General features: G+C 43.4%; 2 protein-coding genes across 3 annotated transcripts; both read right to left on the reverse strand.

Moving 5' to 3' along the window:
* Positions 1–1,110: 1,110 nt before the first annotated feature.
* LOC134435244 (inward rectifier potassium channel 2-like) lies at positions 1,111–11,406 on the reverse strand. Its single transcript, XM_063184124.1, has 2 exons — positions 11,245–11,406; positions 1,111–6,265 (listed from the first exon to the last, which is right to left on the reverse strand). The coding sequence occupies exon 2, from the start codon at positions 5,858–5,860 to the stop codon at positions 4,469–4,471; it is 1,392 nt and encodes a 463-aa protein (XP_063040194.1). The 5' UTR covers positions 5,861–6,265; positions 11,245–11,406; the 3' UTR covers positions 1,111–4,468.
* Positions 11,407–11,779: 373 nt separating this feature from the next.
* LOC134461391 (inward rectifier potassium channel 16-like) lies at positions 11,780–25,721 on the reverse strand. 2 transcript variants are annotated; one of them, XM_063214308.1, is made up of 5 exons: positions 25,390–25,721; positions 24,844–24,992; positions 17,516–17,596; positions 17,223–17,331; positions 11,780–13,476 (listed from the first exon to the last, which is right to left on the reverse strand). In XM_063214308.1, the coding sequence occupies exons 1-5, from the start codon at positions 25,460–25,462 to the stop codon at positions 12,200–12,202; spliced, it is 1,689 nt and encodes a 562-aa protein (XP_063070378.1). In that variant the 5' UTR covers positions 25,463–25,721; the 3' UTR covers positions 11,780–12,199. The 2 variants fall into 2 exon arrangements, with proteins under 2 accessions (XP_063070378.1, XP_063070384.1); XM_063214314.1 differs by lacking the exons at positions 17,223–17,331; positions 24,844–24,992; positions 25,390–25,721 and having other exon boundaries at positions 17,516–17,554.
* Positions 25,722–26,322: the final 601 nt, after the last annotated feature.

Below are 26,322 nucleotides of genomic sequence, written 5' to 3' on the forward strand. Positions count from 1 at the left end.
TATAAAGCCCTCTGCCCTCTACTCTGTCTCCTGCACTTTATCACTATAACATCCACAGTGGGGGCCATCACAGCAGCAGCAGTAGCAGCTTCTATCTGGCGTTACATAACCACAGCATGTCCGCCTAGGGTCCAGAGGACAAAAGCCATCAAAACAAAAGCTGCTTTTCACATTGCTTTTACATTTTAGAGTACGTATATCTTTGAAGGAATCAAGTCACCCATGAGTGCCTGCGTATGTATGATTCCTGAATAAAACCAGCACACTCGGTGATGCAGACAGGACACACAGCTGATTTTTTTCATCATCAACTGTCGTTTCTGGAACTCTGGAACATGTCCTTAACCCCACACTCGACTGGTGAAAGGGAGACATTTGTAAATGTTCAAATGTAGTTCAAATGAATTATACAGCTAAACCATGGTCATTAAGAATGTATGATGGTGGTCCTCATATCTGGCAGATATTTGCAGTCAATGTCTGCATAAATAGAACATAGCCTGCAGAGAAAAACATTTTGCCTGAAGAAACATTGAAAATGGATGTACAGTATGTTTAGGTCCTGTGTTAGACCCGGGCCCAGGCCGCGCGCTGACGTCTGCATTCCTTGTGTCGGGTGTGCTACTGCACGTAAAATTGTCACAAAACACACATGGCAACGTGTTCGTGCACAAAATGTGCACATGCACGTGTATCCTGCAGCAAGCACATCCTGGGCCTTATGTAGCCTAGATATTACCTTCATATATATGACTAAACACAGAATTTTGTTTGAACCATGGTCAATAATAGAATGGTCAAATGTTTTCCATTTAGTTCACTTTTATTGGAAAACAAAAGAAAATAATCCATATATTGAACATCAACACAAATATATAACAGTAGTCTTGTTCTATTGCACAATATAAAAAGTGTACAACCACTGGCTTGGGCTGGATGACAGGAAGACTGATCTTTAAAAAGAAAAAAAGAAAAAAAAAAGACATCAGCCAAACCTTGAATGTGAGTGGACATACAGTATTTGGGGGTGACAGAGGTTTCTTCTGCGTTTTTTTGTTTGTTTGTTTTTTAACTATTTATTGTTAAAGACCAAAACATCTTTCATTCTCAGTCACCACTTCAACCATACAAAACACGACCGTGCCTGTCTCTATTACACATACCCTGACTCACGGACACAGACAAACCCAATCACACACAAAATTACACACACACACACACACACACACACACACACACACACACACACACACACACACACACACACACACACACACACACACACACACACACACACACACACACACACACACACACACACAAACACACACAGACTTGGTGTTGTATTGCTTTTTGGCTTTTTAAGCCTCGTTGTAATCTGTCTGCCATAGTGTGGTGCTGTCTTGTCTTGCAGACAGATGGACAGAACTAGAGCAGTGTAGTGGTGGTATAGGTCACAGGCCCACTCAGATGGGACACACCTTAAAGGTCCAATGTGTTTGCCCCTTATCAACATTTGTGTTACCTGACCTGTTGACAAACCTTTTGTTTTAACCATTTTAACTGATCATACATAAATCCACCACCATACATTTCCACTTTCCTTATTAGTGTAGTTTTAAATTTCCAAAAGTCTATATAAGAGTATGAATTCCATATTCATGTGCCATCAACACTACTAACCCAGCACATAGGCTTCTACATAGGCCTATATGCAATAAGCATCCACACGGTTCAACATTTTTAGGGCTATATTTCCGGCTGCTGCCTATAACCTAATGAACTCAACAACTTATGAGGAGCATATTGTCTTGTTTGAATTGTTTTCATAGGAATATTTTCAGGTTCTACATAACTTTTCCCTATGGGTACTGACTTTTTAAAAGGGGACTTTTAACACATTGGACCCTTGACAGTGTTCCGTTCGTCACAAGACCACTCACATAGAACAACTTGCGGATCTGTCACACAGCTTCTCAGGAGGGGAAAATACTGCATCATTGTTTTTATTTTCATCTTCCATATATAAATAGACTGGATTTACAAGTGACTGGTGTCTATTTAACCTGCACAAGGACAGCTTACGTCTTCAGACAATTTTAACTAGAAAATGTAAAGGGACATAGGAAAAGCTTATCCTCACTATATACATTTGGCTCAATAAGAAAATAATCTATTTAATATAATAATCTACTCCATGATGGGGCAAATGATCATGGTTATAAGAAAGTGCACCATAGTGTGTAATATTAATATCCTGAAAAAAAAAACAGTTTCTTTTACACACTCACTTGAGGAACTCGATTGCTAAAAAAAATCCTGCAACCTTGTTTTTTTTTCCCTTTCACTTGCAAATATGTAACTTAGCAGCACTTGATTAGAGACATTCACTTGCTTGATCAGTTTTCCTCTCTGAGATTTTTGTGGTAACACTTTAGAACAGGGTTCGCATGTCAGTCACTAATAATTGCCTAATGACCGTCTGTATAAGTGGCTTATAAGATGTCTAGAGGACCTACTAGGTGCTCATTGCAGTCATATCAGCCATTAAGTCCTTTCATTCGTTTTTTTTAGTCCATTAATTGGCTGTGAACAAGAAATTTGTGAATACACGCCCAAAAATATTGAGTTTGCTTAACACGTGTCTTAAACTTATACAGCAGTCAGGCATGTACAGTATTAGTGGCTGACATGTGAAGCTTAAAATAACGTGTTACCGTTTTTGTGATTGCACAGGAGGCTGGTTCTGCCCTGACACTCCCAGGACTACTGTATTGCACATCGCACTCTTTAGCTCTCACAAATTGCCTGTTGCTTGCGTGGTCAGCTGCAACGTACTGTATATATCCCACTCCCACTGAGGGGGGCTGTTTTTAAAATGCCCATATAGATGACATCCCTTGCTCTCTCTATCTACATATCTGTCTTTCAATCCCTCTCTCTCTCTCTCTCTCTCTCTCCTTCTCTCTCTCTCTCCTTCTCTCTCTCAGTACATGCCAAACACATAGCCTCCCACTGGTGGCTGTGTGTTGAAGAGAAGCAAATGAAGACCCGCCTAAGGGCTCTCATTTCAAAAAAGATGCTATACTTAGCCGAGATGAGGATGGAGTGAGTGAGTGAGTGAGTGAGCAGCATAATGCACAGCAGTTCATGCCAGCCGGAAAAAATGGAGCAACACGCATCAGCACAGCATGCTATTTGTCGGACCTCAATGGGAGTACCAGAGACCTCACTAGAGTTTGAGATTCCATGCATACACACTCTCTCTTACACACACACACACACGCACGCACGCACGCATGCACGCACACACACAAAAACACACACACACACCCGCGCGTACGCACACAGACAGACAGACAGACAGACACGCACACGCACACGCACATACACACGCACACACATATTTGCTCTCTCTCTCTCTTTCTCTCTATCTATCTCTCTCTTGTACACAGTCACCAACAGACAGAGTTTGTAGCTTAAGATGGGTGTTAAGAGACCAGCTCATTAACAACTACAAAGCTAACAGTATCTTTTTTCTAAAAAAAAAAAAAAATCTGAAATACTACTTGGTGTCAGAGCTTTTTTTTGAGTGTTTCCTTCTTTGCTTGTAATCTCTCACCCCCATACTCTTCCTGGTAACAAAATATAATTGGCTTTGGCAATCACAGCATTGCATTAGGGGTCTAAAACAACAAGCCCAGGCTCACTCAGTGTGTGCATGTGTTTTGGAGACACCGATAACTTCAGGAATCTTGCCTGCACAGCTATCCTACTGTACCTCTGTCTCTCATGAGTACGGATCGGCCACACCATCGCTGAAGCAAATTGTCTGTTAAAAAGGTGCCATGCCACTGTTTTTAGTTCTATCTTCTTGATAATGAAAATGGTACAAAAAAGGACGACATTTCCAACACCTCTTACACTGTTGTTATCCGTCAATCCAAGTGGATAATACACGTGTCCTCAAAACAGTATAAAAATATGTGTAAGTGTAGCTTTTTAAAACTACTGTACTTGCAGGTATTAAGAAACATGCAGAAAGACATTCAGATTGCATGCCAGCCAACCCATTTTTTTTCCTTCTGTTGTTACCCTGTGTTATTTGCAAAGCAATGCTGCAACAGCACCGTACCTGGATGCATCAAAACAAACCAAAGTGTGACCCTAGTGTTTGACAAAGTGACATTGGGAGAGCAACGTATACTGTGTCACAATCTCACAGTCAGCCACATGCATAATGACCTCAGGGAATCATGCAATCTCATTGGATATCCTGGTCCCCACCACACTGTTCATAGACAGATGGAGGGATGCCCCGGTCAGAAAATGACGCTGGCACGTCAGTCCTGCCACGGGCGGCAGGCAGCAGTTACAACTCCCCCCCAGGATTCCTCTTGGTTGGTGGTTATGTACATGGGTTTGCAGTTGGTTTGGTTTTCCACAGCATACAGTAATCCATCCTGTTTTAAAGCTCAGACTCCCGTCTCAGTGGCCTGGCGTCCAAAGGCACGGTGTCCTGATCGGACAGCGCATCCACACCAACATCCATGCCCACGTCCTCGAGTTCCACCTCGTTTAAGATCGCTGTGCTCTTTGCGCCCTCAATGGCTGCTGCTGCCGCCTTCTTCCCCTCCTCCTCCTCCTCCTCCTCCATCTCCTCCTCCTCCTTCTCCATCAGGGCCACCTCGTTCTCGTAGCAGAAGGAGTTGGTGCTGGAGCGCGGGGACTTGTTCTCGTCCAGGTCTTTGGCACTGCAGGCGGGCGTGCTGGGCACCTCGTAGGTCTTGTTGAAGCGCGCGTAGTCCACCTTGTAGGTCTTCTTCTCCTCAAAGAGCACGGGTTCGAAGCGGTGGCCCCAGAGCACCTCGCTGGCCAGGTAGGAGCTGCGGCACTGCGTTGTCATGGCGGTGGCCTCCACCATGCCCTCCAGGATCACCACGATCTCGAAGTCCGTCGTCTCCAGCTCCCGCCGGTTCATCTCGTAGAAGGGGCTGTCCTCGTCGATCTCGTGCACGATGGTGATGGGGGAGACCAGGAAGATGCGGTCGATGCCCGTGTCGAAGCCCACGTCGATGTCGATCTGGTCCAGCGGGATGTACTCGCCCTCGGCGGTGGTGCGCGACTTGAGCATCTGCGCTCGCACGTGCGCCTCCACCAGGTGGCTCTTGCGCAGGTTGCCCACGCGCCACATCAGGCACAGCTTGCCGTCGCGCATGGCGATGGTGGCGTAGTAGCTGAACACCAGCGTCTCGTTGCGCTTCTTGGGCTTGGCCATCTTGGCCATCACGGCGCCGATGATGAAGGCGTCGATGATGCAGCCCACGATGCTCTGGAAGACCACCATGAAGACGGCCATGGGGCACTCCTCCGTCACGTAGCGGGAGCCGTAGCCGATGGTGGTCTGCGTCTCCACCGAGAAGAGGAAGGCCGCCGTGAAGCTGTTCACGTTGGACACGCATATCTGCGTGCTGCTCTCCAAGTCGCCGTAGTACAGCGCCACCAGCCAGAAGACCAGGCCGAAGAAGAGCCAGGAGAGCAGGAAGGACAGGCAGAAGATGACCAGCATCCAGCGCCAGCGGATGTCCACGCAGGTGGTGAAGATGTCAGCCAGGTAACGCTGGCCCTTCTCGCTCATGTTGACAAACTGCACGTTGCAGTGGCCGTCCTTGTTGACAAAGCGGCTCTGGCTCGGCTGCGTGTGCGTGTGCACCGTGCCGACGCCGCCACCGACGCCGCTGCTGCCGTTTCCCCCGACGTTGCCGTTGCCGTAGCCATTGGGCAGGGCGATGGTGGCCAGCTTCATGCCGTCCTCGTCGGAAGAGACGATGCTGTAGCGGTGGGCGCGCACGCTCCCCATGCCCTCCTGCAGGGGCTGCGAGGGCTCGGCCACGACGGGCTCTGCTCTGGAAAACAGTCTGAGTTTCTGGTAGAAGCGTTGGAGAAACAGTTTCGCACGCTTGCCGGGGACCAACGCGCACGGGAAATCGAGCTGACGCACACAGGTAGCCAGGTAGGTAGCCTGCTAGCCCACTAGCTAGCTAGCCGACCAGCCAGAGCAGGGGAGGGAGGGCAGGTGCTAGGGAGAACTGGATCCTGCGTCGAGGGATTCGGCTCGGTCGGCCCCAGGGGTGGTGGTGGTGGTGGTGGGGGGCTGGGGGAGCAATGGGAGGCCGTGGAGGAGGCACCGGAGGCTGCAGCAGCGAGGGCCGATCAGGTCTCTCTCATGAAGGCCACAGACCTCAGAGCTCGCCGGCGGAGGGCCCTGTGGAAATTAGACAGAGAAACGCCATGTTACACTAATTGGAGGAAACAAGAGGAAAGATCAGTGGCTTTTGGGTGTATGGTATCGCGTCACTTGAATAATGCATCCTTCAGTCAGTCAGTCTGTCGAGTGTTGACGACACACGAGAGCATATTTCAAATGAATAAGAGATACCTCGACTGGGCACAGTAACGCAATGACATTTGAAAGGGATTTCATGCACACGGGTATCATTTAAAAGAGTAATAGATACAGCATGTCACTGCTACAAAGCTGGTATTAATTTTGCTCCCGGGTGACAACTGAGGGTCACATTACAGACTGGGTCTGCTCAATGCTATCGAATAGGAAACTGTGACGGCGGCAGACACAGCCCTGGGAGGACAAGTCAACAGAAGCCAAACATCAACTGAAAGAGGGAAATGAACACAGAAAACCCTTTGCAGAGCCACTTTCCCTTCACCACGACAACAACAACTTTATCTGCAAAGAGTTTTGTTTTGCGTATCCCTTAAGACTTTTTGTCATGTGATGAGCACCCCCCTCACTCATGCTCTATAGCAGTAGTTCTCAACATTTTTTTGAATAAACGCCCCCTTGTCCTAATCACACGCTTCGGAACGCCCCCTTCACCTCATCATAAGGCTGCCGACTCCCCTCTTAGTATTTGTCTCAATGTATATCATTATCAACAAGTGCACATAAGAGTACATTTTTAGAGGTCCAGAGATAGAGTATGTACAACAGATTGCACAGTCAAATCACTTCAACAGTGGAGTCAAAGGTCAGTATTAAATTCTGCAGGTGACCAGTGTTGGATTCTAGCCATTCTACTCCAAACCCTAAAAAAATCATTTAAAAACTCCTTTTCCAAACTTACTATGTATTAGCTAGACTCCGGCATGGTGTCCAATTCTTGAATTTAGCTGGTGTATTTAGCCAAAGCATCCAGAATATCATTGAATGATATTACAAAAAAAGTAAAGTATTGCATAGCCTCTGTAGGCTACATCTTCACCTAAGAGCAAGCACAAGCAAAACTGTCTTAATTCTCAAAAAGGATGTCTTTTGTAGGTTGCTTGGGATGTCACCTGTTGGTCCAAGGTCCATGGGCCTTCCTGAGAGATTCCATTGACCCTTTCAGTTCCTAGGTCCTTATCTATTTCCTATTTCCTGCCGTTTGATTTGATTAGTCACCCTTGTGACCTTATTGACAGAGCAACCCCAATAACTCAAGAACCAAATATGATAACCCGTGAGCAGAATTAAGGTAATAGAATTAAGTTTTGCGGCAAGCCAACCTTATTCATTGTTTCATGTAAGAATAGAACGTTTTCCCACGAATCACATGAGGTTATACTTGCAAGGCTTGAAGAGTACCTTTAAATTTACTGTAAAAGAGCTACAGAAACATTCATTAGTACACACGTTTCAGTAATAGATTCAACCAGTGGAGCTAAGCCAGGGGTGGGGAACCTTTTTCATCCGAGGGGCCACTTCAAATTCATCCGAGGGCCGTGAAAGTCCTAGAGGGCCGTATTATGAACACAAACCAGGATTTCCCCCTGCAATTTAGGGCTATATTGAAGGCAGCTACCTTTAAAGGGACACTGTGCAGGAAATGGTCAAAAAAGGTACTGCAACTATGCTGCTTATTGAAATTGGGCTGCCTATTGCCAAATTTGATCTTTACATGAAAGTTTACTAAGTATTAAACAAATATTTTCTAGTGTGGTCCAAGTACAGTGTTTTTTGCAGCTAAAAATGGCTATTTTTGGAAAATCAAAATGGCGGACCAAGGAGAAGATCCCCCTTTTCATGTATGAAAAGTGCAATTTTTTCAGTCATTATGAAAACTTAGAATTTGATGCTGGTGGTAGTGTTCATGAAAAAGGTAAGATTAGTGAGTGGGCAGCATGAATTCTGGACATAAACAACTAAAAATCTCACATAATGTCCCTTTAAAACAGTCCCCACATTCTCTAGGACTCCTGAATATAACTTAATTGTATTGCAAATGAAATTTCTAATATTCCTCTACAAAATATGTCATATTTCATGTGAAGCTGCATAACATTAAAATCATATTGGGAGCCGGATAAAACGACCTCAAGGGCCACAAACGGCGCTCGAGACAGAGGTTCCCCACCCCTGAGCTAAGCAAACGATCCAATCCATGTGACTCCTTTAGACTTTGGTGTCCTACATGTAGGCTACACAATAGGTGACAAGCAGTATTCTTAATTTCAATATTCTTAATAAACATCGTCATCCATATAGGTAGTTTTCTGTGTCAAAAACATGTTCTCCTTTTTGTGAACACAATCAATTCAATTATTTTTAAGAAACCCTCTAAAAATAAACCATAAATGTTTCTTAGTAACATTACATTGATATTAATGCTATTATATGACTCAGATACTGTCATTGAAACTCTACAGTGAGATGATTTCTTCACATTCTTAACATTCTAAAATGTACACTATTTTTTTGTTGGACCAAATGTTACCTGAAATTGAGTTATTTTCAACTTTTAAAGATTTCCATTGACACCCCATTTTTACTCTGTGCATGCATACAGTAGTCAGGCCGCCTTGCCTTTCACTCAGGACAGACCCACTGGGCCTATAACATGGGACTGGTTCAATTCACATCCTGCCACTGTCCCTGAAGCTATGCGACAGGGTCAGCCACCTCTCAGAAACAGATACGCTTACATGACATAACGGGGGGCGGGGAGGTGGGGCAGGACAGAGTGGCCGAATTAACAAGCAATCGACCCGGACGGTCGTACGGACGGACTCCCAGCGGATTATAAGCACACAACAGGACTCATGGTGACATGCTCCCTGAACCATATGCACACACACACACACACACACACACACACACACACACACACACACACGCGCGCACACACACACACACACACACACGCGCACACGCGCACACGCACACGCACAAACACACTGGGATGTATTAATGCACAATTATTACCAGACATAAGGAACAGATTGAGAGGTTGGTGGGTACGTATATGATCTGGACTGGAATACATTGTGACAGGCCTTGACACACACACACACACATACACACACACCCACACACACACACACACTGAAGTTTATTTTTGCTGGCTGCCTTCATTTCTGGTCCTGCCGTTCTAGTCATTTTGCAATTGGCCCATATGGAGGGCACCCATTGCGCTCCTTTCCAGCTCACATTTCCCTCCATCCTAATTAAGCTCACCAGGCAAACATACGCTTCTTTCTTTTCTCACACCCTGCAACCCGCGAGGGGGTTCACAAGTTGCCACATACAGCAATTTCAAGGCAGGCAAGGCTCAGGTGTTATTGTATGCCGCAATTATCACACGTGGTGGATGGGTGAAAAAGCATCACCGCCGACACTACCGCCATCATCACCACCACCACCATCACCACCACTCTCAGTCTTGGTGTCACAATTTTAGTGTAAATGCAGATAAACAACTTGTCAAATATAAATAGTTCATCTGACATTTTTGTTTTAATCGTGCCTGATTGATCCACTGCTGTAATCCTGCCTGGATGGTTTTAGCAGCGTGCTTGTGGAACACATGCACTTGTGAGGCAGCCACTAATTAACCACGTGACCCCCTGCTCTTCTGGGAGAAGCAGTAGCTTGTTGACACTGGGTTGCTTGCGTCTAAAGGGACGATGAGACTACCTTGGCTTCCTTGCCCTGCCTGCCTACCTCCCTCCTCGCCTGCCTGCCCCATGCATCCTTTCCACAGCAGCAGGAGCCACTACAGCTAAGTATGCATGGGTGGATACGGTTACCCTCTCTGTACAGGCCACTCTTGCCAGATGTAATTAGAAACCAGCCTTGGTCACACTCACAACTTGATAGAGATTGCTGGAGTATTAGGCTACCCAACACCCCCCCCCCCACACACACACACACACACACACACACACAAACACTCTCCGCAGGGACACTTAATTGTTATAATAAAAAATTAAAACTTTTAAGAGTGTTGGTAAACAAACACTGTACTGTGACCTCATATTTATATTTTAATGTGTAAAACATATATATTTTTTGCAAATAAAAAAGGAGTCCCTCCTTACATATAATATTATAAAACAACTAGAGACTTGTGTCAGTCATAAGAACAACCCAACCCTCATTCAACAATAAACATTCCTAGTGAGTGACAACATAGGAGAATCACTCTAGCAATTCACAGCATCAAATGGCAAAGAGCAAGATATACAAGAGCCCAACTTCAACTAAAGTCTATCCTGTATGTTCTGCTACCTTTTACCAGCACAATATGATAACACAATTCAACGAATAGGTGTATATTTGTTTGTTTTTCTTTTACGCCAATAGGGGCCTCAACAGGACCAGATGGAAACTGGTTACGTAAAGCGACTGTATTGTTTTGCTGGAGAAATCAATACAATTCCAACGTGCAGCATAGTGGCCCATTCGCAAATGGCCTGCGCAAAAGCGCTAGAAAGGGGAATGGATTCGTGGATTAGTAGTTCTGAATGCAAAACCTACCTATAAACCCTTAAACATATTCATACAAGTCTTTTCTTGAAATAGCAATGAATTGCAACGACTGGAAGGAAGTCAATGTTGTCTGCGATAACTTTCAAATGCCCTTTTTTGTGCAGTAGGATTTTTCCCCAGAAATATCTAAGACGTTGTTATTTATGATTAAAATCCATCTCTTGAGTGTTCAGCAACGCCAAAGGCACTCGTTCAAACTAAATCAACTGGGACAAATTAAATTCAAATCTGACTGAAATTAAACAACAAAACAATTTCCCAAAGCAGCCAAACTTTATGTTCATTGCGATCTGAAATTAAATTTTACACTACGAGGTCCACTGTATCAAGAACACGTCAACAGTTTCGGTTCCGTTATTTTTTTTGCCGCGCGTCACACACTTCCACAATACCTCGACTTGACGTTTTGCGCTTACCTGTTGAGTGCATAGGGTGACGCATCTCCGCGCGTTTACTTGGAAGCATCCCAAATCTGTGTAGGTATCCACATTCAGTTTATGAACTTGTTGCTGTAATATTTTACGAGATAGCGGCAACTGCTCATCACACGAACGCCCATTATCACACCCTCAGCAGCAGCACGCTCTAAAGGAAGATACATTTACCAACCAAGTGCAACTTTAAAAGGCGCATGTCTCTGTCCCCGCCCCGTTGCGTGCTCATCCAGCCGAGAGGATGGCTGACAGCGTAATTCTAGAATTGGTATCCTTAAAATGTCAGTATATTGTCGGCTGTACAACTATTTTTTTTCCATTTTATTGTTAAATGTACATATTTTTTTATCACGAGATTTGCATAGTCGGATGCATGTAAATAATTAGGCCTATAAGATTTTGCTGTGTGTGTGACACACCTCATAATAAATTATAAATGAGCAGTGATGGTAATAATAATAATAATAATAAACTACTTCGATATGAAATGAGACCAGAAAACATTCACATGCAAACACATTTACTATAAATAGTTCCACGCTGTGGTGTCATGTTATTTGGTACAAAACTTACATACAGGTTTATAAAAACATTCAACAATATAGTGTGCATACACATATATGCATACTTAAATTTTTTGCCTCTGAATTTGAGGTAAAACTGCAATTCCTCAGCAGGTGCCTATGCAAACTACCATCTGTAATTCTGGCATTGTTCCGAGCTTGCAGACTCTGTGCTTACAGCAGATGCACAGTAACCTACATTTGAAAAAGTTGTCCAGACCAATCCCCAGACTGTTTAAAAACCCTGCCGTCGAACGGCAACATTGAGGTTGTAGGGTTACATCGTTTTAAAGAGAGAACTTGATACACACAAATGTCCTACATAATGATACTATATATACATTTCATTTCCGTATGTGGAAGGGATGTCAGTCCTAAAGCCAGGCCTCTTGGAGCACCAGTGAGTCAGTCTTTTCCCTCTGGCGAGCTGGCAGTTTCAGCCGCGTTGCCTGCCCGCTTGATTCCCCGCTCCCTGCAGCCACAATAGCCCCCCGTGCCCCGTCCCTCTCCTGAGCGCTCATCATGGGCACCTGCACCCAGCTGGTCTGGTGGAAGAGGGAGTAGTCGGCGTGGTAGTGCCTCCTGCCCAGCCGCAGCATGGGCTGGAACTGCTGGCCCCAGCGGATCTCCCCGGGGGTGTAGGAGGTGCGCGTCTGCCTCAGCATCCCCGTGGAGTCGTCCGTGTAGGTGAAGGACACCACCAGCTCCAGGCCCTGCTCTTCCTGCACCAGCGCCTGGGGGCTCAGGCCGTACAGGGGGCTGTGCTGGTCCAACACGTGGACCACGGTGGCGGGCGTAGCCAGCGAGAGGGAGCGGCACTTGAGCTTCAGGTCCTGGAAGGTCACGCTCACCTCGGCACCCCCGCTCCCGCCCCCGCTCCCCGGGGGATGTGTAGTGCACTGGCGGCGCACCAGCTGCCCCTGCGCCTCGCCCTCCAGGATGTGGTTGCCCCGGAAGTCGCCGACACGCCACTGCAGGCAGAGGGCGCCGTCGAGCACGTTCACCACCGCCCACTTGCTGAAGCCCACCGTGTGGGCCCTCTTGCGGGCGCAGGCCATCTTGGCGATGACCACGCCGATGACGGCCGTGTCGATGAAGCAGCTGAGCACGTCCTGCACCGTCACCACCACGATGGCCTCCATGCAGACGTCGTTCATGCCCCGGAAGCCGTAGCCGATGGTGGCCTGGGTCTCCATGGAGAACAGGAAAGCGCCCGTGAAGCTGTGCACATTTAGCATACACGGATTCAGCTCGGTGGGGCCCTCCTCCCCTATGTCCAGGTCGCCGTGCAAGTACGCGATCAGGAAGTAGAGCAGTGCAAAGGTCAGCCAGGAGAGGATGTAGGCCAGGGAGAAGACCAGGAGCATGACCCTCCAGCGGATCTCCACCAGGGTGGTGTAGATGTCCGTCACGTAGTGGCCCCACTCACCAGAGGTCTGCTGGAAGGAGAAGTTGCAGTGGCCGTCCTTCTGCATGTACCGCTTCTGCTGCTGCTGCTGCGGATGGTGGTGCTGGTTCCCTCTCCCCTTGGATGCCTTCGCCTGGGGAGCTGCGGAGATCTCCTGGGGGCTGGTCATGGAGGCTATCTCTGGGCTCATCTCGATTGCGCAAGCCAGAACCATGGTGCTACTACTACTACGCTGTAAGCCTCCTAAAACAAGGAGAGAGAGAGAGAAAATATATATTGAAATACTGAGTTTAGAATACTGATTTATTATAATATCAATTATTTCAAAAAGGAATATGAACCAAATTGAATTGATTGAAGAACTGCAGACATGGCTTTGTTTGCAAACAATGAGCTTCTTCGACTTTGTTTCGTTTTTCTCAAAATGCTGCCGTTTTTCTTTCTCCACAGCTGCAGTTGGCATCAGGTAGAGTACATTCAGGGAATGCCATCACCTTCCAGGAATTATTCAAATGTTGCTGATTAACTGAATCAAGAGGATGAGCTTTGGCTTTCTAAGCCAGTGTTTTCCAAACTTGGGTAAACGTACCAAATGGGTGATGCGAGCACATTGTCGAGTCAAGTCAATTAGAAAGCGTGAAAGCCAAAAAGTGAAAGCTTTTAGCTTTTAGCAAATAGCTTGATTTGCCCAAGCTTGGGCAATGGTTTTGCAATAGTAGTGTACACACACACACAGTCACACTTCCACAAACCATTATTGCCTCATTGCAGGGGGTACATGGGGAAAAATTGATTATAACAAATCGAGCAGAGTCCCATTGGAATAGAGGAAGTGATGAGAGAATAAGTGAGGGGGTACTCATGGTATGACAAAAAAGGTTACTTAAAGGTTACCCAAGACAAGTAAGGCTGGAAAACACTGCTCTAAGCGAGAGGTATTATATGGACCATTGATCTATAACTGACACTATAGCCTGAGACCACTAATTACAACTGTCTGTCAGATAATAAACAAAACAGTGAAAATTGTAGCCAGCGTAATAGACCATGTGATAGTAGAGTAGAGTACAATTAAATACCTGTATTAATTCCAAAAAGGAAATTAAGGTGTCAGTCAGCTGACATAAACAAACCCTAATACAAATTATTGCACATGATTGAATACAATCAGCCTTCCAGCAGCACACACACACACAAGCAGCGCTGATTGAATATGAACATGAAAGAAAGAATGATGCAAATATAGTCCAAAAAGCAAAACAAAGTCCACTATCCAGGGTCCAGAGAAAGAGCCAAGGGTTGGTTATGGATTCTGTGTTTTATGGGCACTTAGACATAATTAAATACTTCAATCTGCCTGCCTGCCCAGATCAAACACAGAGCAGGGTGTGAAAATACAAGGAATTTGGCAAAAGTTTATCCTCATTAGAGGTGAAGGTGAAGGTGTTTAATGGTGTTTAAAAACCATACACGCTGGCTGATCAGTCACACGGTCCCTGCGGTTATCCCTGTCACACTTGAGAGATCCCTTGAGAAGTAGGACCTCAGGCCATTTCTCTCATGGCTTATGTGTCACCAGAAGTAAGGCCAGCTGACTGCTCTCGGAAAAAAGTTTATAGGTTGACAATAAGATAATACTTTTTTTCACAACAAATGGCTTCCTGATCTCCAGAATTCTGACAGGCTTCCCTCTGATACTCCAGAGACATCATTGCCAGCTATCAACTGGAGCTAAGCACACGGCACAGAGCACACATGATCAGTGCCGGTCCTACAATGACTTGCGGCCCCTGTGACCCCCCCTCTGACACCCCGCCATTTTCATGATGTCCCAGCCCCCGGCAAAAGACGTTTACAATAACTAACAAAAAAAGTGAATAGTAATGTTATTACAACAATTTGATAATGGTGTAAACAAAACAATTTTCAAATGATTTTTAATATGTTTATAACTTTTTAAACATGTTTATAGCGATTTTCGTGATGTCCTTTCGGCACAGGGTTTCGTGGTGGGGGTGGGGTTTCATGATGGTGCCGGCCCCTCTGGATGCTGCCCCAGGCAATTGCCCGGTTGGTCCGCCCCTGCATATGATCACAGTTTCACTATCATGCATGAAGAATTCCCTTATGGGTAAAAACGTTGCTGGTGAACCCCTGTGTTGGGCATTTCAGGGTGTGGACATCTACTTTCTCTACACCTGCATCTACTTTGGTGAAAGCTACGTGTTCACTAGCGATTCAAAGTCAGACCAGGTTTTGAAAAGAAGTCTTGTTTTTTCCCTTCATGATTTTAAAGTCTACCACATCTCAGTCCTGTTTGCTGGGACATGAAGACGTCTGGCTCACTGTTTTAGTCACCTGCATTACACAGTAGGACACTGATGTTAGGATAAACAGCTTGATTTGAAAATCCCAGCTTCAGAAAGTAAAAATAATGCCACATACCACATGCTTTTTTTTAACCAGCTGGTCGTGATGATCCATCATTATTCCATTATTTTTACATCCATTATTTTTACATTTGTGAGGAAAACATTTTTTCTACCTTTTGTGCTTTTGTGTTGTACCTTGTACATGTATGAGTATGTGACAATAAAACACTGTGTAATGTCAATGTCAATTTTGAAATCATCAGACCATTACATTAGTCAATTAGTTTAAACTACCTGTTACCTAAAAGAATACATCATTGCTTGGTTTTCACTTTCTGAAACCTTGATGTCTCAGACTTTTTTCAATACCTAGACACCAGAAGAGCCAAATATAGCATGTTGGCTATTGATGAAACATCTTAGGTTTGAATATGTAAATAATTACACACTAGCTACTCAAGCAAATTGTAATCTCTGAAGTTTCCTTAGCCGTCAATCTTTAACCTTAAAAGGTCTAAGCCTACCTGCAACAAAAGCTTTAAAATGCAGGTCAGGTTAGAGGTTACTTGTATGAAATAAAATGCAAAAGAACCATCGGTTGCAGACACGCACGTTTCCCCTGTAAACATCATGTGAAAATATTTACAGTACATGAGTGCTTCACTAGTAAAAAAAAGTCTATACCCAGAATTTCCTGAAGCTGTTTCTGGTAAAAACAAAAGACTTTCCCCCCAGACCAGAGTGTTTGTTTGTCTGTGTATTTGGGTTGTCCCATTTAGCAAAGGTCTCTTAACTTAACACTGCCACTACTAACCGTTTAACCATTACTGCACTGAGAGACTCTAAATAGGTGAATGTTCAATACGTGTAAATTAATTTTTATGTGCGTATGCTACTAGACACCTGAATTTCCCATGGGATTAATACATTTCACTCTACTCTTCTCTACTTCAGAGTACCTCAGCTCTTCTCTCTTTTACACAAGATTTGCTCTTCTAGACCCTGATTAACACCTGCAGTTTAATCAATTATCAAGTGAAGCAACCATGGTATTGTCTCTGTCTCTCTACGTGGTTCTGTTTGTTGTTAACCCTGAACATTACATATTGATATGACCATGTTGCTATTTTAGTCATATTTATTACTTTATTGGGCCCACTCAAGGGACACGCTGTCTTATCGCCTCACCTGTGCTGGAATGCTCATCCTTGTGCTCATTTAGCAACACTAACTAAATGTGTTTGTTTTTTTCCCTTGTGTTATTTTTCACACTCTTAAAGCAATTCACTCACGGGAGAATGGAAGGTCACAGACAGGGCGAGAGACACACTTACTAACTATACTGATACAGACTACTGTACTGCCGCTGGGAGATTGTTGCTTTTGACAGATTAGATGCTACACCTACAGTGACTAGTTCATGTACGTAACTACCTTTGTTCTGTTTAATATGTGCGCCAGCAATGCTCCACTGATTGGTTGGAAAAAACAAAAAGACACAACACAGAGTCCTTAGCAATACAAAACAATTTGGTCATTGCCATTCCAGTAATAGCAAAATTATAAAAGGGGTCATGTCTTAACGCAGCAAGTGTAATAGTCTGAAGAGCCTATTACCTCTTAAATGAAGAATATCGCCAAATGTGCTGATTTCAGGGGCAGAACAGAAAAAGACTGTAGTCACAGTAGAGTGCAGGTGTGTTGAGCAGCAGGGTCTTTCAGAGTTCTAAACGGTGAAAGGGAGGCACACAGAGCTGTCAGAGCAGGTCGAGATGTAAACTAAGATGCACAAATTATATCTGACCCTGGAACAGTGGAATTTCGTGAGAAGGAAAGCATTGTCTCAGAGGATCTCTGTAAATGATTCCAACAAGTGGCACAAAAATAGCAACCACACTGTCATCACTTACTTGAAACTGTGTTAGCACAATAGTGTCAGTCCCAAGTAGTCCACTCAAAACAACAGTCGCATCTGTTCCTGCACAATACTCCTGGCAATGAAAAAGGAAAAAATCAAAGAAATGATAATTATCCACTGTACAGCAGTTGTTTTTCTGTGACCATCAGTGTGTGTGAATATTCTCATGTCACTGGTTTTAAATCACTTACCTCAGGCAGAACTTCTGTAGTGATGGAGTTGAAGTGCCTGGAAAGAGTGAGTGTGAGCTTCTGTCCTGCCTTTGGCCTCAACAGCTTATAACACAAGAGCTGACCCTCTTAGGGGGCAGCCCAGGCCTGAAGGCAAAGTCCCAAGTATAATGTGGCACAAACACTGATGATGGTGGTTGTGGCGCAAATAAATTTGCATGTCTTCTTGAGGCAGTCCAACTGTGTCAAGCTTCATTAGTTTACACCTTTATGATGGCTGATTGCGACACTCAGACAATGGCCTGCCAGCTCTGGCGGTAAATATGATAGCAGCCCGAGACGTGAGGACATAAAGAGAGAAACTTTCCACACACCTTGAGGTCTTTCCTCATTACACTCCTCAGCCATTCCAGGAGGTGATAAGAACACTTTTTTCAGGACAGTTTGTCCCCTATATACGTATATCCGCTCAGTTCATTGGTAAACAAGTTAAAGAATTCCATCCTACGTGACACCACCTGACAATGCATCATGTTTTTGTTCAGCTCTTTCCGAGATTTTGGCCATTCAAATAGGGGCATGGATTATTTACTTTGTTATTATTATTATTATTATTATTATTATTATTATTATTATTATTATTGTAAAGGTCTGCTGTGTTTGGAAGGTGTCTGCTAATGATCCATAACTTTTGGGATGATATTTGGAGTATGTTAAGATGTTTTTAAAAGAATGTAAACAAACAATTCCCCCATTAGAATGACCAGAATCTCTGAAAAAAATGCAGTGTCGTGGGGTACTAAAGTGTGCGCAATATAACAGCATTGAAATGGGCAGGAATTCTCCTTTAATTAACCATTGCATCACCACAACACATGATGCGGTGATTGTGATATTATGTGAGATTTGTTTTTGCTCTCACTGGCTTCGTAACGGAAGCTAATCAGTGGCCATTGTGATAGAGAGGAGAGAAGCAGATCAATAGGATGCCGCATGCCATGGCGGCCTGAGAGGGTACACCAGCTTTTATTGGGCCCATAGAAACGACAAAAGCAAATTATGGACCATGCAGTCGAGATAAAAAGCTGCAGCCAAGTCTAGATCAGCCGCCATAGAACATTTATCACACCGAGGCACGTCCACATAGGGCTGGGCAATATGACGATATATATCGTTATCGTGATATAAAAGTGTATATCGAGACCTTTCTCCTATATCATTTATATCGTGATAGTAATTTTATCAGTTGTATACAATTGAATATCATTTAATTAAATTTCATGTTGTCACAAAACACACTATAAGTTCATATAACTGTAAAAATAACAATAAAAAGATCCATTTTAAAGAAAGGTCGTTTTGCGACATGAAAAAATAAAGAGCAAATAAAGAGAATAATCGAAAAGTATGCAATTGTGCTATATCGTGATATATATCGTTATCGTGATATAAAGTAAGCCATATCGTGATATTGGTTTTTTTCCATATCGCCCAGCCCTACGTCCACATGAAGCCAGTCCACGTCTATTTTAGGAAATCCTTCATAAAACAATTCGTCCAGCTAAATGAACCATTTCCAACCGATTAGATGATAGACTATATAAACAACATTTAAAAAGTCCAGCATTTCTAACTATGTACAATAAATGATTTCCAGTCTTCACTGTATTCTTCTGGAAGCTGGGGTTGCCGGTATGCTTGCAAAATTGCTTACAAGCAGTATGAGTGAAATTGGAAGCTTGCCATTTGAAACTGCACTCACTGTCAGTACAATTCCAGTACCTATCACAACTGGCCCACTCTGCCTCACTGGAAATAGCCAATATACTACTTCATAAGATAATAAAATTGTTGAGGAAAAATGTCATTCAGAGGTAATTACATTTGTAACATTTTATTATGTTTTATGTTGTCTGAATGTGCTTTGATGTATTTATATTTGTGACATTAAACTGGCTACTTAATTCTCTTGTACTTAATTTTTTTTATATAGCAAAGAGACATACCAACATAATCCAACTACCATAACCCATTTCAAGTATTCTCTATTTTCGCTTATTGCATGGAAGTTAAAGGTTGGATGTATCATACAAGCCACCTGACTGCAGAATGATGAATGTGACCAAGCTCACATGTCTATGATTAAAAACACATTGCAACAAACCTAAACAGCTTATACCGAGTTTCATTTTAGAAATTGTTTGCTGTCTTTTGAACATTTGCACCCCATTGAACATGAGAGAAAATTAGATACACAAATAGCAGGCATGCTGAACTCCACAGACAAAAAAAAGGATCTTTGAGTATGACTTGATACACAAACAAGAATGTAATACACTTCAAAGTAGAGGCTGGCGCACATTGCAGCTTCTGAGGAAGGTGTAGCAATGACACAGCAACGAATGTTGGGTGTTTGTTAGTAAAAAAACGTAAAAACAAAGCTGCAATGTGCTCCAGCATCTTCTTTGAAGCGATGTTTGTCCCACTGTGAAGTACCTGCAGAGAGGAAAGAAGAAGAGAGGGGAAAGTTCTATTGGCCTGTATTGTTACCTCACCGACGCCGTCCGCCATTTTGATTTTGGTAGTCAAGGACGCGTCGCCAACGGTTCATTCATTCAGCATCAGTCAAAAACATGGCTAACACCGATCACAATTACGCAAAGGACCCAAATGCCCCAAATACACCAAAATATATAGGCACACAATGTGCTGCTGTAGGGTGTTACAAGTCCACAGGAAGGAACAAAGGAGGTGGCATTTCATTCTTTCCCAAAGAAAAAAAAAAGGTTATAGTTTCGTTTTGATAGCCTAAGCCTGATGTGCAGATGTCAGATGGGCACAATGATATTTGAGCAACATGATGAGAACATTGTGTGTCAAAAGACATAACTTTGTGTGCTTAACTTCTAATGCGAGCACAACATTTAATTTTCTAGGCCTACCGAGTACCTTTTTTTCACTTCTGATTTAGAAATGCATACTGTCGATGATCTGCAAGGAAGGCTGTTTTCAATGTCCAGCACCTCCCACCACAGTTTTAGCATAGCATACGTCACCTAGAAACTATTATTTTGCTCGTATATAATACGCCAACGACGTGCCACATCAAGTGCTATATTAACTAATTGTCTTACCTTAAAAGGATGTGTTGGGTAGGCAGATGATGCCACCGTTATGTCGCCGTAAAACAAAGTTGGATAGCCTGCTAGCGCAACAACCCACTGCATGATGAATCGAGGCGCTGAAATGATCTGACAACTGTGCAGTGGGCTTTGTTTATTCGTGTTATGATGATGCCCACATATGCATCTAACATTTTCCTTTCAAAATTTAACTCAATTAACTTTAAAATCGCCAGACTAAACATATCCACGGCAAAGTATCCAGTCCTTGTCCTATTGAAGTGGAGAAACTCACATAGACTTTCCTCTGACGGAAACTCAATTTCAACAAAAAAGCCAGACCCCTATAATTTGTGTTGTATCTCCCCCTAGTGGCAAAATAGAAAACATGAACCAGCGCAAATGTTAACCAAGGATATCTGTGATATTAAAACACACTACTGTTATTTTCTGCAGGTGTGCAGAATGGATTAATAAGTCACCTTATCCTGGTGTCATGTTTTCTGTTGATTGCCATTACCATCCTACATGTGTCTTCAAACCAAATCATATCTCAAATGTATTTATACATACTATATCTAGTTGACTCAAAGTGCTTTGGTGCCCTTGTCCTTGTGTTTGTCCTCACATTTGCCTGGAGTTCACATAATATTGTAAATCCTCCTGGATTTCACTTGTGCTTTAGCATCTTTATTACCTCCTTCGATTTACCCCCCCCCCAATTCAGTAAAGACAAAATAAATTTGAGTCTTTCCCAGTCTTCATCGCAGTCTGTTCATCTGAGTGGCAAAGCCTTTGTTCATTGTACAAAAAAGTCAATATATGTTCATTTGTGCAACACTAAAGTTTTGATTACACCTTCAACATTTTTTACTCAGACAATTCATAACTGGGCTTACAGTGTGTTTGTAGAAATATAAACATTACAATACTTTGCATTCTGCAGGAAATCTGGCCTACTGCCAATGGCCGTACCCTGGCTAGTAGACTGTCCCAACCCCCCTAAATCTCAAGACACAGTTCGTCCACCACCCCGAAAACGGGTCGCACTTGAAATTGAGACAACAGACTCAGAGATCCTGGATAGTAAGTGATTTAATGGCAAATGGTGGTAACAGATACATTCTGAGTGTTGAACACTGCATAGGTAGTAGTCTGTGCATAAGTCTGTTGTTACAGTTGTCACATTTCTTTTTAGGCACTGATGTACTGGCCAGTGTCAGCAATGACAACACAGTGGAAAAACTGAAAAGAAAAATTGGCTGCTACAAATCAAAGCTGTCAAGGCTAAAGAAAAAGACACCATCTATCAGCAAACAAACATTAACTGCACTGAGTCATCGCAGATGGCAACTCCCCATCCATGCACCGCACTGACCATGCCTCACGTACAGTCTACTGATGAGGAACCCACATTCCCTGGACTGGACAACACAGAGTTCATGAAGGGGCTGGACGTCATTGAGGGCAATGTGTCAGTGTACCTTGCTGGCTATGTGGCCTTCAGAGCCTCTGCCAAATTTGATTGCAAGAGTTGTGTTACGCTGTGGGAGGCAAACGAGGAGGACAGAGATACACTCAAGGAGAAATACACCTTTTTCAGATATAAGCAGTTCAGGGATGGGTTATTCCCACCAAGTGTTGTATTACAGCGTACAACAGAGCAAATTGAACACATTTTTAGATGCCAATACCCCCACATTTCTAAAGGGAAACATGTCCTGGCACTCTTAAAATCTGCAGTATATCAAGAGTGTGAATTTGGATGCTGTTATATGTTCCGCCAGCTGTCTGTCCTGCAAAGAGTTCCTTGTTAATACATACTTATTGATGAGGATAAAATTTCAACTGAAGGTGGGCAATCAGAACGCCAAAGCCATGAAAACAAAGAAATCAAGAAAATTAATGAAATTGACATCGGAATTTTGACCCCCACCCCCCCCACCCACACACACACAACACACCTTTTTTACATGATTGGTATTGATTCCAGCCCCTGATCACAGTCAGGAACAATAATGTGGCCCCCAGATTTAAAAAAAAGTTTGGGGACCCCTGGCCTACAGTAGCTTCAGGTTGCAATGAACGACGGGCTGTGCATACTGCTGAAGACACCCAGGTGGAGCAGTGCATGTTATCTTGCTCCGACAACTAATTTTTTTAATTATTTTTTTTTTTACAAGGAATGTGTAATCTATATAAACAATGCTAATTAAATAAACATAGCCATCATCAAGTTTATCTCTTCAGCATGCTTTTGACTCTTGATCATTTCACCTCAGTAGAGCTGATTTCAAATGAATGTATGAGTCCCCCTCTCAGCTGGAGATGATGTGCTGCGGTTGTTCAGCCAGGGTGCCAGGGTAGTGCTTGAGGTGCATGTTCTGCTGTCCCAGGAATCTTGTACAGGTGGCTCTTCACACTAAATCTATCTGCCATATGTGGTGAGGAGTGACACAAAAAAAGAAAAAATATGCATTATTGTGTTAAGCTTAAATGCAATGTTGACTGAGTTTGCTAAAAAACTGCCAAACTTAAGGTATTCCTCTGAGTTGCAGAAAAAGTAATGCATTGCTGTAATTAATGCGTTGCTGGTTATGGTTTATCATTTCCTGCCACTGACTTGAATTAAGTATTAGTATTAGTAATGTATCATTGTTTCCTGCTCGTGCGTGAAAATGCCTTAATCAATGTATAGTAGACATTCAAAAACATTTGACTCCCAAGTCAGGTAAAAAAACACGTTTCGCCTCACAATGCGTTGGCTCCCAAAAAGTTAACTGACATCGGTCATGAAAAACACCTAGAAGTACTCTAGGGGGCCTACAACAGTCAAATGATATCATGCACATTTCCTGTTCACGTCAGGGTGAACATTAGGAAGTGAAAATGGGAAGTTTGGAATAAAAACCGGAACAACACAGCAGCAGAACTAACGTTGGTTTAGTTGTACTTAGGGCACGTATCCTTTTTCTGAAGAACTAGCACTTCTAGAAATTACACATGCCCATCGGACAAAATGTTCGCTGGCTGATGAAAATTATGAAACTGGCCGGGAGACTAAGGCTAAAATTCCAAACAACGACTGGGAGGAGATGTGTTAACTTCCATTTTATATACTTACGAATAAAATAGTTATACTCAACATAGGCCTAATAATTTAACATCATAGACACTTAGCTGTCCATGGAGATATGCTAACGTTAACGGCCGACACACATCACCCACTGTCCAGAAAGATCCATGAATACAACCATAATATTAAATCCATTTGATGACGAATATAAAGATAATGACGAACTTACTGCTAAGTGGATAGTTACTTGTCATATTTATGCAATACAAAAACATTAAGCCACTTGCCTTTTCAGGAAGAGTCAGCGTTGCGTCTAGAAGTTCCCAAAAAGGAACTTTTTTGTAGAGTTGCCGTTTCCAGTCATCACGGGTTTTTTTTTTAATAAAACGTAGAAATCAACTATTAATCCCGTATCAAATGAATACAATGCGAAATAAGTGAATTTGATGAAAATGTGGTCGACAGAGAAAACAACACACGGTTTCATTCCTCACTCATGTATGAGTCTGAACATTGTGTTATTTACATGGAACGTCCATATCTAACAAAATCAAAATGGCGGCGCGGTGACGCCATAGAGGCAGCTGTTTCCCCTCTCTTCTTCTTTCCTCTCTGGTACCTGCAAGTTGAGGGATGATGCGTAGAGTCCCAACAATGTAATTAACCAAATAAATATGGACACCAGGAAGTGCCTTTAGATTTGACAGTCTTCTGATTCACTGTTTGACCCTTATTTTCATTCAGTTTTTTTTGTTTATGTCTGTTTCGTTGTCTGATGAAATTTGTTCTTTCTTTGTCTAAATGGCCCCATGCAGTTTGGGATAAAATTTGGTCAAGCTAAAAGTTTAATGTCTAAGGTCATGATCGAATTTTTGGGCCTTAAAGGAGAATTCCTACTGACTTCAACATGCGCTCGTATTGATCAAGTTACCCATGACTTGTCAGTACTCACCAACACTGCTTTTTTCAGGTCAGCCCTCTCTGAGATCCAGGCCTTTCCGATGAGGGCATGGTTTGTTCGAATCCGGCGCGAGGTCATCATTTCATGATCCTGCCCTGTTTCTCTCTCCCACTCACTTCCTGTCACCATCTCACACTTTCCTGTCCAATAAAAGCATAAAAGCCCCTATAAAAAATATATAAATCTTAACATACTCCAAATATCATCCCAAAGGTTATGCAACATCAGCAGACACCTCACATCACAGTTGATATGAAACGTGTGGATTTATAGCTGAGTAACCAAATTCTCTATACTTATTCAGAAGACAAACTTCTCAGATGCACTGTAAGTTTGATGTCTTAGTTAGCCAGGGTGAGGCAATAGCATAGCAAGTCCGCATGTCAATAACTACTGTATGAGCCGTGTTGAACTTCATTTCACTATATTAGAGAACTAAATAATGTGTATGTTTGAGTCACGAAGAAAACTGATTGTAATAACATGTAGTGGTAAGTTAACTAACTACATCGTACTTGTCAAAACAAAACCTCACACCTTCGTTAAGGCCAGTTGCCATTCCGCCATATTTCACCTCCAGATCCACCACAGCATGCCGGACATCATCCATTCATATTGCAGGGCAGTTCATTCACAACAACAAACCCCTGTCATCATCAATAACGGTTGTTGTCACCGCGCATGTTGGTTGTCTGAAGTGTGACCTCAATTGCCCTCTGCGCTGCGCTGTCCATTATGGGGCCGTAGCCGTCGGCCTCGCTGAGCCACTCCAGAGTGGAAGAGTAACCAGCAGGCAGGCAGGCAGTTGGTCTGAGTGTTTTGCCTTTGCTCCTTTTGAAATGCACAATGCAGGACCACACTTACGACCCAGCGACTACACACAAAAGCACTCTATAAAAAAGACGCTTCAGATGAGTTGCGAGTACAGGCCCTGGGGGTTTGAAAGCCACCCTGAAATACACTGAGGACAAAAGAAGACGGCCATGTCCATCGCATCGGTGACTATAGGTGACATCTCGCAGGGCAGTTAGCTGGGTGACACATTGTGTGTGATCACTTGTCTGTGAGAATATTCACACATATTGTGTAGAAGAATATGACAAAAATTGAACTGCGATGGAGTTGTGGGTTGTGGATGCACTCGGACCCTTGGTGTAGCAGTCAGAGTACACGAAGGCCTGGATTCAAATCTAGGTGGAAAGGAAGAAAAAGGAGTCACACACGAGCTAAATGCGAATCAGGGAAAAACTGTATTGAAAAGTCAAAAAAGGCTTTCTGCCTTGCTGTAGGAATTACGCACCAAGCCAAATATTGAGGACAAATTGTGCGGAAGACAGCTTCTCCTGTAATACAAATGTAGGTGGTTCAACTCATACTCTCTTTGCAAAAGCAGGAATACCTATGAAATAAATAAAAAGAAATCAAGAAGATGGGAGACTTTTAGGCCATTTCATTAATCAAACACAAGGG

This window comes from Engraulis encrasicolus, chromosome 2 (assembly GCF_034702125.1).
Source record: "Engraulis encrasicolus isolate BLACKSEA-1 chromosome 2, IST_EnEncr_1.0, whole genome shotgun sequence".
Lineage (NCBI taxonomy): Eukaryota > Metazoa > Chordata > Actinopteri > Clupeiformes > Engraulidae > Engraulis > Engraulis encrasicolus.

Bases quoted from the DNA above. Each gene is read 5' to 3' on its own strand.
- LOC134435244 (XM_063184124.1), bottom strand. From the start codon at position 5,860: ATGGGGAGCGTGCGCGCCCACCGCTACAGCATCGTCTCTTCCGACGAG.
- LOC134461391 (XM_063214308.1), bottom strand. From the start codon at position 25,462: ATGGATGATGTCCGGCATGCTGTGGTGGATCTGGAGGTGAAATATGGC. The intron at 24,993-25,389 runs GTGTGAGGTTTT...TTTATTGGACAG, and splicing joins GGCAACTGGCCTTAACGAAG to GAAAGTGTGAGATGGTGACA. The intron at 17,332-17,515 runs GTAAGTGATGAC...TTCACCGTTTAG, and splicing joins TTGTGCTAACACAGTTTCAA to AACTCTGAAAGACCCTGCTG.